Here is a 14536-nt window from a genome sequence, read left to right as displayed (position 1 = left end):
AATTTATGTGATGACTGATAAAGCCATATGCCGCCTTAACCACCTATCAACCTAACCTGCTGCCTTCAGGAATCTATTGACAATTTCTGTCTGTTCCTCTGAGCTTCCAAGCATCCTGCTATTCATTGAGTATTCCCTTGTCTTGTTACTTCTTCCAAAGTTACCTCTCACATTTCAGGGTCAGAAGTTACATGACACCAGGTTATAATCCCAATAGGTTTATTTGAAATCACAAGCTTTCAGAGTGCTGCCCCTTCACCTGACAAAGGAGCAGCACTCCGAAAGCTTGTGATTTCAAATAAACCTGTTGGACTATAACCTATTGTCATGTAACTTCTGATCTTGTCCACCCCAGTCCAATACCAGCACCTCCACATCATGGCTCACATTTCAGGGTTAAATTCTATTTGCCACTGATCTCCCATCTGGCCAACCCATGTATACCTTTGTGTCTGCTGCAAATTTACTTATAATCTCCCCACATTCTCATCTATATCATTTATGAATATCACAACAATAAGGGACTCTGCACTTAACCTTGTGGTGTACCACTGGTCACCAGCCTCCTGTCATACAAACAGCCATCTGCCAGCACCCTTTGCCTCCTACAATTAAGCCACTTTGGATCCATCTTGCCAAGTTACCCTGGATTCCATGCGCTGTTACCTTCTTTATCAGCCTCCCATTTGGGACCTTCTCAAAGGTTCTGCTGAAATCCACATAAACCACATTAACTGCACTACCCTCATCTACACACTTGGCCACCTCCTCAAAAAAGTTCAATCAGATTTGTTAGGCATGGCCTCCCTCTGATAAAGTCATGCTGACTAACCCTGTTCAAACCCCGCCTCTCCAAGTGGAAGTTAATTTTCTCTTTCAGAATTTTCTCCAACAGTTTCCTGACCACTGATGAGAGACTCACTGGTCTGTAATTCTCTGGTTTATCTTAACCAACCTTCTTGAAAGTGGAACCACATTAGCGAACCTCCAGTCTTCTGGCACCTCCCCCTGTGGCCAGAGAGGAATTAAAAAGTTGAGTCAGAACCCCTGTAATTTCTTCCCTCGCTTCCCAGAGCAGTGTGGAATACAACTTCAGCAGTGCCCACTCTCCCAGTAGTGTTGCCTATTGTTCAGTGCTGTGGGCCTTCTTATTGAACTAAAACTCATAATGGTCATGTTCATAGTCCTTAATTTGTTACTGAATACGAAGGCAGCGTGTTAATTTGTCACATCCCATTAGACCACAATATTGTGTAGACAGCAGACATCAATGGGGTCAGCACCAGAAATGGTCCAGTCCTTGATCATTTTCTATGTCTGGAAGAGGCACATTTATCTTATTTAAAAGCACTATGTTTTATCATTGTGGGAAATAATCCCTTGTTTACTTATTTCTGAATGGCTGGCGTGATACTGCGTTATACAAACTGACTTCACTCACTATGATGCTGGAGGTGTTACAGTTGTCTTCAGCATCATGGAGGAGAAAGTGAGGGCTGCAGATGCTGGAAACGTCGACTCTCCTGTACCTTGGATGCTGCCTGACCTGCTGCGCTTTTCCAGCAACACATTTTCAGCTTCAGCAACATGGGCCAGGAAGGGGATAATTTGCAGAACATTCAGTTGTTCCTGATGACCTAGTGACATTAGTGAACCTCCATGTAGATGACCATGTTCACTAATGACCTGATGACCGTGCCGCGTGGGAGGCACGGTGGTACAGTGGTTAGCACTGCTGCCTCGCAGCGTCAGAGACCCGGGTTCAATTCCCGCCTCAGGCGACCGACTGTGTGGAGTTTGCACGTTCTCCCCGTGTCTGCGTGGGTTTCCTCCGGGTGCTCTGGTTTCCTCCCACAGTCCAAAGATGTGCAGGTCAGGTGAATTGGCCATGCTAAATTGCCCGTAGTGTTAGGTAAATGTAGGGGTATGTGTGGGTTACGCTTCGGCGGGTCGGTGTGGACTTGTTGGGCCGAAGTGCCTGTTTCCACACTGTAAGTAATCTAATCTTCCAGTGCTGTGTGTGAATAAATGTGCATGTCAACTGGGTAAAGGTTCACAAGCCATATTGTCAGAGGTCTCGCTGAGACGCCCTGTTGAGTCTGAACATTCAGAAAGGTCACTTGTATTGGTGAGAGTCAGCAGGAGCCAGAACTTTGACAAGACTAAAATCAGGGGAGGGGGTCAGACAGTTTGTGCAAGTTAGATGTTCAACATTGTGCTTGTGCAACCTGACAAGGTGAATGAAGTAGGGTCAGGCATTCTAGGTTGAGCTGAAAGCTGTTGTTTTTCATTATCAACTCACAAGTGACCAGAGCTGTTCATTTTGGCTCCGCAGAGTAAAGGCTATGCAATTGGCAACGCTCCAGAACTAGCAAAGGCACACAACAGCCATGCCAGGTAGGAATGTAATTTATTTTTCTGCCTTTGATGGAATGTGACATAAGAATTCAAATACAGCTTTAAAATTCTGGATGATCTCCATGGTTGTACTCACAGGACCTCTGCAACACAGTTTTGATATTTCACGACTAATCTTGGCTATGTTTAACCAGGTCTGTGCCAATGAAGCCACCTGGTAATTACTCCTGATCTAAAGAAACAAGTCCAAATCACAGCAACTGTAAATTCCTGAATTTTTAAAGATTTTGTCTTCTATCTATAATCAAATCTGGCATGTGCAGAATATGTACTGATGCAAGGTTTAATTGGAAAAAAAGAGAGGCCTGAGGGACATCATCACCTTTTCTTTCCCATATCATAAAAGCTGTAACAAAAAAAACAGCTACTAAATGGCAGAATATTCAAGTTTAGTCAGTCTGAGAAACTATGAGCTGATTGCTTCCCCTTGGCTTAACCACTGCATCCCTCACTTTTAGAAAGGAATTTAAACACACTTGCAAGGAAAAAAATCAGGAAAGGAACAGAAGTTGAGAGTTTTCTGTTGTCCTGTGAAAGTGTAGTTGGATGTGATGTGGTGAAGGCAGTTTAGGGAAGGAGACTCTGGTTTGAAAATGCAGAGCAGGAGATCTCCTGCCTTGTGCTGACTTACCAGATCTTAACTGGAGGAAGCCAATGGTGCTACAGATGGCCTGATGATCATGATCTGGGAGGGTTTGATGGGAGACCCTTCATTGGTAGAAATGCCTGATTTCTTCACTCAAATGAGAATGGTTACTTTGCTAGATACAACTGTCATATACTGACACCACCTATCCTACCACAGCTAAGGTCAGCAGTATCAGATGGAGAGCAAATTATAGAAAGTTCTTGGTACATTATGGAGTTATATAATATTCCACAATTTATCCATCTTTTACACACAAGTTAACAGAAGGCACAGACCATATCTCTGTACTTATTAAGAAGTAGTTTATTTCAAATAAATATTTAAAAACCATTGACATATAGCTCTACTAGTTGAAAAAATTAGCCCCTTTATGAAACTCCTCTTGCAGACTGATGCAGACACAAAATAAAATTGGTGTTATAGATAGAGGGAAAGACTGGGAAGGTAGTTCAATAGTCTCTGTCCACAGGGTTCACTGAGATGATCCTTTTGGCTTGTCAAAACTTGAGGTTTGTTGATTTCTCTCTCCTACAGATACTTTCCCTTGCTTGCAGGAGTGACTGCTTCATAACTTATCAAATCTCTGACTTGCTGGTTAAAAGCCACACTATGACACACTGATTAAATGTAACGTACATTCCTGTGAATATGTCTCTTCAGTTTTTTCTGAAAATGTTTTAAGAATAAACTTCATAAAATGTTTATATTGCCAAACAGCATGTCTCCTGAGTAGCTATACTATGATAACTAATTCAGTCAGTGCAACCTGCCTTTGTGAAATGATACAGAATTATAAATATATTTCCACAGTGACAGGAACAACTTCCACTCATACCTCCCCGAAACTGGGGAAAGCTTGCCATTGCAGCTTTATGTTTAAAACCTGTGTGCACTCTTCTGTAATATATCGGCCTACGATCTAAACCAGAGTGAAGGTTATATACTGGAAAATCCTTACTGTGTGCAAGAACCAGGGATCTCCGAATAAAATAGGTCAAATGTGTTCATTAATTATCGAGACAGACAAACAAGTTGTTATTATTTACAATCTTTAATAAACTTTAAAGCTTAGCTCATTTGCACTTCGTCTCAGTGCTGTTTAGTAATATTACTTTTTTTAAAAAAAAAAGCTGTATAGGTAATTTTCTGCTCCAAATCTCTGATGTAATGGGTCTCAAAATCCTAAAATGAAACAACCATTTGGACAGTCTGCTGGGACTGTCATAGTGGCTTAGGACTGATCAAAGCGAAGATAGGCGAGTCTTAAGTAAGATGTTACAAAGGGATACCCGATGAGTTTGGCTTACTTTGCCACAGTGAAAGACATGCCCTTTAGAAACTTGACTACCTCCTACCATCCAAAGCACTGTTGTAATGTCCTCGTGGAAATCTCTCAATTTCTTTCATTCAGAATTGACAGAATATTCCTAATTCAGTTTTGATTTGCCTAAAAGGAGTTGAACTATGCAATCATTTAAATTAAATCGCATAATTAATGCAGCTAAATTTATACCTTGGAAAAAGTTGAATTTATATAATTTGAATTGAAGTAAATGTGTAATTTCTAATATTTATGTGAAATAAGGAACTCCTTGATTACTCCTCAATTCCTGGTTCTTTTGTGCAGAGTCTCACCTGCCTCCCATTTTAACCTTCCATGAGTAGATAAATGGCTAGTCTCATACACTGTGTCTGAGTGAATGCCTAGCTTGTCACTGTGTGCTGAAGAGTTTGTGGAAGGGGAAGCTGAAATCAAGTCCCTACCATTCCATCAAACTCAACCTATGATCTCTTTGTCTTGCCCTTCTAGGCCAGAGCCACGGCATCTTCCGGAGAAACAGAATGGGATCAGTGCTGTGCGGACCATGGAAGCCTTCCACTTTGTCAGTTATGTTCCCATTAAAGGTCGCCTCTTTGAGCTGGATGGTTTGAAAGCCTATCCGATCGATCATGGTATGAAGCATACTGCATAGTTTTGCATGTCACCATAAGGCATGCCCTTCATTAGCATTGAATACTTTGTGCCAAAACCATGCCGCTTCCTTAATTGGTGGCTGATCTGCCCTTTAATATTTTACATTCATTTAGTAATTCAGTCTTTAGTCCTGATAATGAAGGCCAACCCCCCCCTCCCCAATCCCAACCTACCCTCGTGCGGCCTTCGCTTTTCAACTTGAACTTCGACCATCTAAAAGAGCAACATCACCAGGCATGTGGGAACACCACCACTTGAAGTTCATCTCCAGGCCACCGTCCTGACTTGAAACTACATCACCATTCCTTCTGTGTCACTGAGTCAAAACCTTGGAACTACTTGGAGAAATGAGAGCAGATTGGGGCAGCACACCTTAGGAAGGATACCTGGACTTCAGGGGTTAAGTTATGAGGAGAGCTTATACAACTTAGGAATTTGTTGGAAAAAGCAGGTCTGACATCATCCCTGAAGAGAAATGAGAGTTTTGGTCCAGTCATCCGTCTTCAGAAGGTTACCCCATCATCCTCTGAGTATATTTCTTCTGCTCTGCTTTCCAAATTGCCCCAGAGGCTCCTGCCATTGCCGCTGCACTGTCTTCCCTGCTGGGCTGCCTTTCCAGTCAACTGCTTTTTCATATCTTTGTGGTTACCGTTTACTGATTTGTAATGCCATTACATCTGATTCCAGCTTCTCCCTCTCAAACTGCAGGATGATTTCTATCACCGTGTGGTCACAGCCCCCTAGAGGTTCTTTCACCTCTTAAGCTTCCTAATCAAGTCAATCACATCCAGAATGGTCAGTTCCTTAATGGGCTCGAACACAAGATGCTCCAAAAAAAATCATGTAGACATTCCACAAATTCCTTTCCTTGGGATCTGCTACCAATCTGATTTTCCCAGTCTCCCTGCATATTGAAGTCCCCCATGATTTTTGTAATAGTGCCTTTCTTACTTTCCTTTTCTATTCCTGATTTGTCTTCTGCCTCATACCCTGGCGATTATTGGGGAGGCACCTGTACATAACTCCCATCTGGGTCTTTTCCTTTCCCTTTGCGATTTCTCAAAATTCAGTGCCTTCTGATCCTATATCACTTCCTGCTATCGATTTAATCTCAGTTCTTACTAACAAGGCAATGCCATCCCTTCAGACCAGGGTGGCCTGGTGACAGGTGTGCCTCATTCAGCATAGATAAACTCACTTTCAGGCCCTTACTTTAAAAGTAGGGTTTACGATGCAACTGAAGGTTGTGCGTACATACTTTTATTGCAAACTAGTGCAATTCATAAGTTTATAAATATGTAATCCATTTGTAGAATAGAGTACTGTGTATATTTATGGTGCATAGCACTGAGGTGGTATGTGGGTGGCTACATCTTTTCATACATTTTGGTTTGGACTGCAACAACTTCTGTTAGTCGTGAAAACTTTAATACATTTGGATAACTGCAAGCTGAGATGAACTGCCCCTAAAATATTCAGTCCATCACCTGCAGTAACATTGAGGGCTCTTGCAAATTGGCATGAATTTTTAGCAGTTACTGAATCCCGGCATTAATTTTCTGATTCTTATAATGTCTCATAGCTGGACAGTTCTGCCAACTACTGTCCATCACATCAGTCATACCTCTTGTTTCAAGATTTGACAAATAAAATTCCCCACCACCCATAAAGTACTCTTTGTTTTCCTTAATTTTGTCAACATTTCTTGCATTGTCGTCATGTTCTTTCTAATGGGGCGGCATGATGGCTCAGTGGATAGCACTGCTGCCTCACAGCACCAGGGACGCAGGTTCATTCCAGCATCAGGCAACAGTCTGTGTGGAGTTTACACATTCTCCCCGTGTCTGTGTGAGTTTCCTCCGGTCGTGCAGGTCAGGTGAATTGGCCATGCCAAATTGCCCATAGTGTTAGGTGCATTAGTCAGAGGGAAGTGGGTCTGGGTGGATTACTCTTCGGAGGGTCAGTGTGGACTTGTTAGGCCGAAGGGCCTGTTTCCACACTGTAGGGGAATCTAACCTAATTAGATAATCTCTGAGCAATCAGGGATCTATTTCCTTCATACTTGCAGTGTTGATAGCAAGGCTTGTAGACCATTATCTATACAAATGCATTAGTTACCAGGACTCCTCAAAACTCTGGAACTCCCTAACTCCTCAATCTTCTCTTCATCTTACCTACTGCAAGTGTTAGTGTCATCTAATCATTGCATCTTGTGACTGAGCCCACCTTACTTAATGAACCATGGTTTTTTACGCAAAAGGTGTATTTTGTCAAAGCAGCATTTGAACCTGTAGTGTTTCAGCATTTGTGATGTGTGTTGTATCTTGTCTCCGATGCAGTCTGCTGGTGTTGTGCTGAAGAGTGGCACTTTCTTTTGTTCCAGGGCCTTGGGCCGAGGATGAAGAGTGGACGGACAAGGCACGACGAGTTATAATGGAGCGAATCGGGCTGGCTACAGCTGGGTAATGATCTTACTATCTCATTCACTTTTATTCAGGAAATGTTGTTATTAGCTCTGACTCATTTATTGACACTTTTCATTGTTCGCACTTTGTTAATGAGATTGATTACTAGATCCATGCTACTACTAACTCAGCAGATGAGAATGTATTAAAGAAATATTTATACAGGTTAGCTCTTGTAGAAGTACTAATTTGGTTCTTGCAATAATTGTTAGCTTCATTGTCACTTAAAATTATGGACTTGCACTTATGATTAGTAGCTCTAATCTATGCATTGCCATTCTAGTAAGATTCCACTGTCATACCTTATTTGTAACTGATTAAGATCAAGAGGGCTAATCCTTTCATCTTGGTGTACCCTTTGCGAGTGTGCTAAACTAATTATGATGCTCTTGCCACCATTTCATCTGGGATCAACTAATTAAACACGGATCTGGCATGCATTCTCCAACATTCCTGGTCTAGTCTTGAAATGACACTGAACAACAACAACCTGCTGAGCCATTAATTGTTCATAAATTTTCAGCAGTTACTGTTTCTCTTCACTGGCATTTGACAGGCAGCAGTCATAGCGCTGTGTCCATATGAGAAATTGAGTTCAAATGGGATGCACTGTTTCATTAACGTAATTTTTGTTTTGTCTCAGAGAACCTTACCATGACATCCGTTTCAACTTGATGGCGGTGGTGCCAGATCGGAGGATGAAGTATGAGACGAAATTGAGCCTTCTGAAAATGAACCGGCAGACAGTGCTGGAGGCCCTCCAACAGGTACTGACTAATACAATCAGGTCAGGAGAATTGACACCTTGTTCCAATAATTCAGACCAGAGTTACATTATTGACAAACACAAGGCAAGATTTAGGTCAGATGTCAGGAGGTAGTTCTCCTTCAGAACAGGCTGTGCCTGTGCAGTGAAGACTGATTTCACTGAATTCTTTTGAGAAAGTCAGACCTCCTTTTGGCTGGAACATTACTCACCTTTTACCAACGATTACTACGGCAAGTACTTACCATGGCTGAAGTGATCTCCTGAACTTGTTTTGAACAAACAGAAAGTCAAGAAAGGAGTTTCCCAGGTATTGTTTCTCCCCAGTTTGACCAGGGTTTATGTCATTTTTGCCAATCACAGATTATCTTAATTCTGGTGTGTGGCCAAGAGTGTAAATTGGAAGCCATGAAGTATGACAAACCCGTGTGGAACAGGCTGGGTGGTTCAAAAGGTCTTCATTATCTGTTGGTTATGCTTTATATAAAAATACTTTATATTAAGGTGATTTTAGAAACTAATGATTACACGGAGCACTAAACTGATAATCTTACTAAATCAGTCATTTCAGTCTTGCAACTTCCACCTTCTGCCTTCACATGATGGGCACACAACAAATTCAGATATGCTGAGGAAACTCCTGCACCTGTTTTAATGCAGTGAACTTCTGTCTCCTCCACAAGCTGCATTTTTCTTTTTCATACACACTAAAAGATGTATCCTGTCACAATAACTCTTTGAACTGCACCTTTTCATTTCTTCTTCCAGCTGATCCGTGTCACCCAGCCAGAGTTGATCCAGACACAGAAGCCTCAGGAAGCTCAAGCCATGGAGGAGGCAAAGCAAGCCCTGAACAAACCTGCTCCTGAACCAGAGAGCAACAAGGCATTCCCTGGACAGGACAACCTGCAGAGTGGTAAGGATTAAACCACCAGACGAGGCACGCCACAAATGGTACATTGTTTAATCATCAAACCTTTCCTATTTCTGTAGGAACATTCCTTGATTGTTTTAGGTACAAATTTTTGTTAAATGACGTGTAAAGCAGATGTTGCCATTTGCACTTATGTATGTAGTCTCTCTCCTTGTTATGCTGCCCTTTCTATTTTGATGTGAATTGTTTGTGTCTTATACTCAGTTGTTAGCGCTATCACTTCTCTGAGCAACAGTCACATGGGCTTGAGCACTGAATCTAAATTTTTGGTTTCCTGCACTGTAATTGTTGATATAATGGGCAGACGGGGAAAAAAAAATCCCGTTTTGGCATAGAGAACGTTGTGTAACATGAATGTTTTTTTATTCCAGGCTCCAGTGAAACCTCTACGCCTCAAAATCCTCCAGTTTGTACATCCACCCCTTCAAATAAACCAAAGCCTCCAATCAAAACTGCAGTGTCCAGCACTAATGGACCCACGTCAGCTCCCAGCCCCGTCATCCAACGCCTTCCCGCCTTCCTTGATAACCATAACTATGCCAAGTCACCAATGCAGGTAATCATGGCCCTCCCTCCTCATGTGACTGAACAGATTGAGCTAGCGTTATTGAGTGAACCAGAGTTTGTAAATGAACTATTCCATTTACAGACTTGCAGAAATGTTTTGTGGGCATTTCACCTGAGAGATATCTGTGCAAGGGAATGAAGAAGGGTTCCCAAGTGTCAGAATCCAGTAATTCCCAGCGTGGATTAAATGAAGGTCTCTACAATACTCAACCACTAGTATAACCCCAAGCTGAGCACAGAAATTCTCCTCCAACAGTGCAGCATTTAAACCTCAGTTTTTGTGATTGAGACTATGAGCTATATGACCATTCAGATATTGATACAGGGTAGCGTTCTGATGCTGATTCTTGCTTAAATGGTACAACAGCTGGATAGCTACAGATCACCTATCGAGGCTAGACTGAGTTTTGATTTTCTTGGCTAAGTTAGTGGTTAAAACCAAGAACAGTTTCTCTATTTTTTTCTGCAAGACTACTCTTTCTCACCTGATACCATGTGTGTTTTCATGGCATTCTCTGGCATTTGGAGGGGATAGTGCAGAATGACTGACTGAACGATGCCGATACAGCCCTTCCAATTCAACTGTGTTGCACTCTCAAAGTTGCAATTTCAAAGCAACATGATGATATAATCTAGGCTGGCACTCCAATGCAGCACATTAAAGTTAACACCCTCCAGCCGAGAGAGAATCGTAGAACAGAAGCTGAGAATCCCTACAATGTTGAAGCAGTCCATTCGGCCCATCCAGCCCACACTATCTCTCAAACAGCAGTCCACTCAGACCTATCCCCTTACTCTATCCCTGCATTTCCCAGGGCTAATCCATCTAGCCTGTACATCTTTGGACACTACAGACAATTTAGCGTGTCCAATCCACCTAACCTGCAAATCCTTGGACTGTGGAGGAAACCCTCACAGACACTGGGAGAATGTGCAAACTTCACAGCATCAGTCGCCCGAGGCTGGATTTGAACCCAGATCCTGGCACTGTGATGCAGCAGTGCTAATCACTGAGCCACCATGCTGCCTTAAGAAGCCCAAGGCTTTTACAGCTGCCTTAGATGGATCGTTTTTTTAAAGGAGCATAGGCATACTCCCTGGTATCCTTGCCAATACTTAGCACTCAACCAAAGACAATTAATTGCTTATTTTATTTTATCCCTGTTTGTGGGACTTCACTGTTTGTACAAGTTTTCCTGCATTACAATAGTGATTGCACTTGAAAAGTAATTTGCTCACTGTAAAGCAATTCTGAGGTTGTTAAAGATAAGTAAATACAAGTTCTTTCTGTCTTTTTCCCTTAAACCATTTTTTTCATATAAAAATATAACACAGCTACTGAAAATCCCAAGTGCGTCCATGTTCTGTAACCACTGCCACCTGCAAGCTCCCACCACCTTGGCAATGCTTTTTGACAGCTCCAACTAATTATCCAGTTTCCTCTTAAAAGTTAGGATTGAATTTGCTCCTTCAATCCTTTCATGCAGAACATTTCTGATCACAGTTCATTGCATAAAACATATTTTATTCTGTTGCACCAAGCTGTTTGCCAGTTACCTTTAAATCCAAGTCCTCTGGTCTTTTTGACTCCAGAAACTCTTCCTCCCTATTTGTCAAAACCAGTCACGACTTTGAGCATGTGTCTTAACCTTCGTTGCAGTATGGAGATCAACCCCAACTTCTCCCATTTCTCCACAGAACACAAGCATTCTAGGAAATACCTTTGACTAGGTCTTGATATACTTCTTAAAGTCAGATGTGTAGAATTAACACAATATTCCAGCTAAAGCCAAATCAGCCTTATTTTAAGGAATTTATACCTTTCTTGTTTTTATTTTTACTGTCTGCCTCTACTTATGAAGCCATGGATCCTACATGCCTTATAATAGCAATCTCATCTCGTTCTTCATGACCTGGACTCTCCTTACCTGCAATTGACTTAAAATGATGGCATTTACTTCATATTGCCTCTCCTCATTCTTCCCTGAAGTAACGGTTGTAATGGAAGAAACATGACCTGTAATTTACATTCATCAAGCTTTCACAAACAGTAATGTCATGATAATTGGGGATAAATATTGGCGTGACAATCACTTTCTGAATAAGGTGCTCCTCCGCAAAGTAAGAGCAAAGAGTTTTTTAGGAGGGCTGTTGTTGCACAGTGATAGTGCCCATACCTCTGAGCTGGGAAAGCTGGGTTCAAGTTCCAACTGCTCCAGCATTATGTCGTAGCATCTCTGAACAGGTTGATTAGAAACTACAAAGTGTGTTTAGTTGGAGGTATATGATATAGAATGTGTGCCTCCGTGGATAAAAAGCATGTAAGTCTGTAAAGACTAGGTCCATAATTCTGTCCTTCTCTGTCTGGGTGTCTGAGTTCTAGCATTCTAATGCTTTTCAAAATAATAGGATCTTTACACTCACCCGAGAGGGCAGACAATCCTCTTTTTACTTCTTTATCCAAAACATGGCACCTTCAATAGTGTCTCACTCTGTCAATGCTACACTTAAGTGGCAGCCTAGATTACATCCAAAGTGGGTCTTGTTCTTCAGAGGTGAGAGTTACTGAACCACGGCTGACATTTTTATATTTAAATGGGATGTTGGTGCCTCTGGCTAGTCCAGAATCTATTGTCTGTCCCTAATTATCCTAGAGAAGGTGGTGGTTAGCTGCACTCCTGGGTTTTAGGGATACAGTGGACGGGTGTCAGAAAGGGAATTCAAGGAATTTGACCCAGTGACATTGAAGGTATATCGTTCTAAGTGGTGGAAATAGGCAGGCTTCTGCTGAATGGATGTGTGGCTAGAGGCTCACCTCGGGATCAAATATGACACCAAAGTTGCAGACACCTGACAGTTGCCAGAGAGAGAGTGAGTGAGTGTGTGTCAGGAGCTAGGGAATTAAATATTTATTGAGTAAGCTATTTATAAATAAACCCATTCTGTTGCCAGTTTAGTTATCTGCGTATTAGTTGTGCTACAGTGCAGGGTGTTGTCACATCTGCGTCAGCAGATTGTGGTTTGAGTCCATCACTGAGACTCGAGCACAAAAACCTAGGCTGGTGCTTCAGTACAGACTGAGAGAACGCTACAAAAATTGGAAGTGCCATAAATTAAGATATTAAACCAACGGCCTGTCTACTCTTATGGGCGAACATTAAAAGTCACACAGTGCTTTTTCAAACGCAAGTTAGTGCCATTGTCCTGGCCAATATTTATCCCTCAATCAGCATTACAAAGTCAATTTATCCGGTCTTTATCACTTTGCTCTTTGTGAAAGCTTGCTGTGTGGAAATTGGCTGTTGTGTTTCCTACATTTCAACAGTGACAACACTTTTAAAAGTGTTTGCCAGCTGTGCAGCAAGGCCTGAGGTTATGAAAAAACACAGTATAAATGGAAGCCTTTCCCTAGAATTAAATAGGGAGATACCGCTTAGTAGTCAGGTCAGTTATTATCACTTGTTGTCACCTTTTACAGGAAGAGGAAGACCTTGCATCTGGTGTCGGTCGTGGCCGACTGCCCAACCCCCAGCACCACCGTTACTCAGACAACGATGATGAGTATGAGGAGGAAGAGGAGGAGGATTGTCAGAACACCAACACAGCAATCAGGTCAGTTCACTGCTTAGTCAGTTCACAGGCATCATCTTCTAGAATGTAAGTATTAATGATCACTGGTATAATGTATCAAGGAATCGCCATCTTCAGAAAAAAAACCAGGTAGAGAACAGGGTGAACAGATCTGATTCCCAAGGACCATTTTGTGCTGTGAGTCAGTAATTCTGATGTATCCTTTCTATTTGTAGTAATATAGTTGTTGGCTAAAATACCACTAACCTTTCCCCATGGTTTGGATTCATAAATATAGCAACTTGGAGTGTGCACTGAACTATAAACAGCTGGAGTTTCCAGATTTATTTCTAGCAAAAAATGGAGTTAGCAAATGACATCCCGGGAGATTGGGATTGCAGTTGGCCTGGATGAAGGATCGGAAATTCAGCCAATATTCTCTCTCCTGGCTGCTATTCATGAACCCTGCTAAGAAATCTGTACATGAATGACAAAAGAAATTTGTGCTTGGCTCTGATGTCTCTTCTCGGTCAGATAACCTGTTGACACTTACCATCTATGTTCACGTGAACATAGAGTGATTATATCCAGCTACCAAAACATAGACCCACATCTGCTTCTTTTCCTGCACTCCTAAAGACATCCATTCTTTCTCATTCACAGTTATATTTGGAAACAGCACATTAATGCTTAATGTGTAAATATCCAGATAATGGAAAATCAACTCAACAGTCGTTACAACCAAATCTCAAAATGTTCACAGCCAATGTCCTCGCAAGCAGCAAAATATCAGAGGATAGTTCATTGGAAGAGGAATGGAACTGCTTTTCAGGGCTGTAGGCACCTACTGGAGAGGACAGGACTAGTTGGTTGACAAGTGGACTTTGATTGGTAGCTGTGTTTCGCCATGGAGAATGCACTAATTAGTAATCAGTGGCAGTTAACTGCCAGGCTGTGTTTATATTTTAAACCAGGCAATTGACTCTGCTCCGGCCATTACTGGCTACTCCATTATTGTTGGTTTCCGTCTGCAAAGAATAGGGCCTGTGTATTAATAGTTTTAGCTTCCAGTACACACAAGTGCACCATTATTGAGTGTCGGAGTGACAATTCTAAATTGTTTGTAAGTATAATTCTTCATGCAAACCCGATTGTCCGGCAAATGTTGTCCAATAGCAGAATCACGTCTACT

The 14536-nt window shown here is 41.9% G+C and overlaps 1 protein-coding gene across 2 annotated transcripts in view; it reads left to right on the top strand.

The window, feature by feature from the left end:
- bap1 (BRCA1 associated deubiquitinase 1) overlaps nucleotides 1-14536 on the top strand; it is a 68480-nt gene that overhangs the window by 39504 nt on the left and 14440 nt on the right. For both annotated transcript variants that reach the window (XM_043708520.2, XM_043708521.2), the window contains 7 exons: nucleotides 2336-2397; nucleotides 4878-5020; nucleotides 7426-7504; nucleotides 8151-8274; nucleotides 9042-9189; nucleotides 9579-9763; nucleotides 13253-13386. In XM_043708520.2, coding sequence (XP_043564455.2) covers nucleotides 2336-2397; nucleotides 4878-5020; nucleotides 7426-7504; nucleotides 8151-8274; nucleotides 9042-9189; nucleotides 9579-9763; nucleotides 13253-13386 — 875 coding nt within the window. The remainder of the gene's footprint in view (nucleotides 1-2335; nucleotides 2398-4877; nucleotides 5021-7425; nucleotides 7505-8150; nucleotides 8275-9041; nucleotides 9190-9578; nucleotides 9764-13252; nucleotides 13387-14536) is intronic.

The sequence above is a fragment of the Chiloscyllium plagiosum genome, unplaced genomic scaffold (genome assembly GCF_037043375.1).
Source record: "Chiloscyllium plagiosum isolate Xiang-an unplaced genomic scaffold, Cpla_swu_hap1 HiC_scaffold_14, whole genome shotgun sequence".
In the NCBI taxonomy this organism is placed as follows: domain Eukaryota; kingdom Metazoa; phylum Chordata; class Chondrichthyes; order Orectolobiformes; family Hemiscylliidae; genus Chiloscyllium; species Chiloscyllium plagiosum.
Note: the sequence above shows the minus strand (reverse complement) of the source record. Positions and strands in the feature narration are given on the sequence as shown.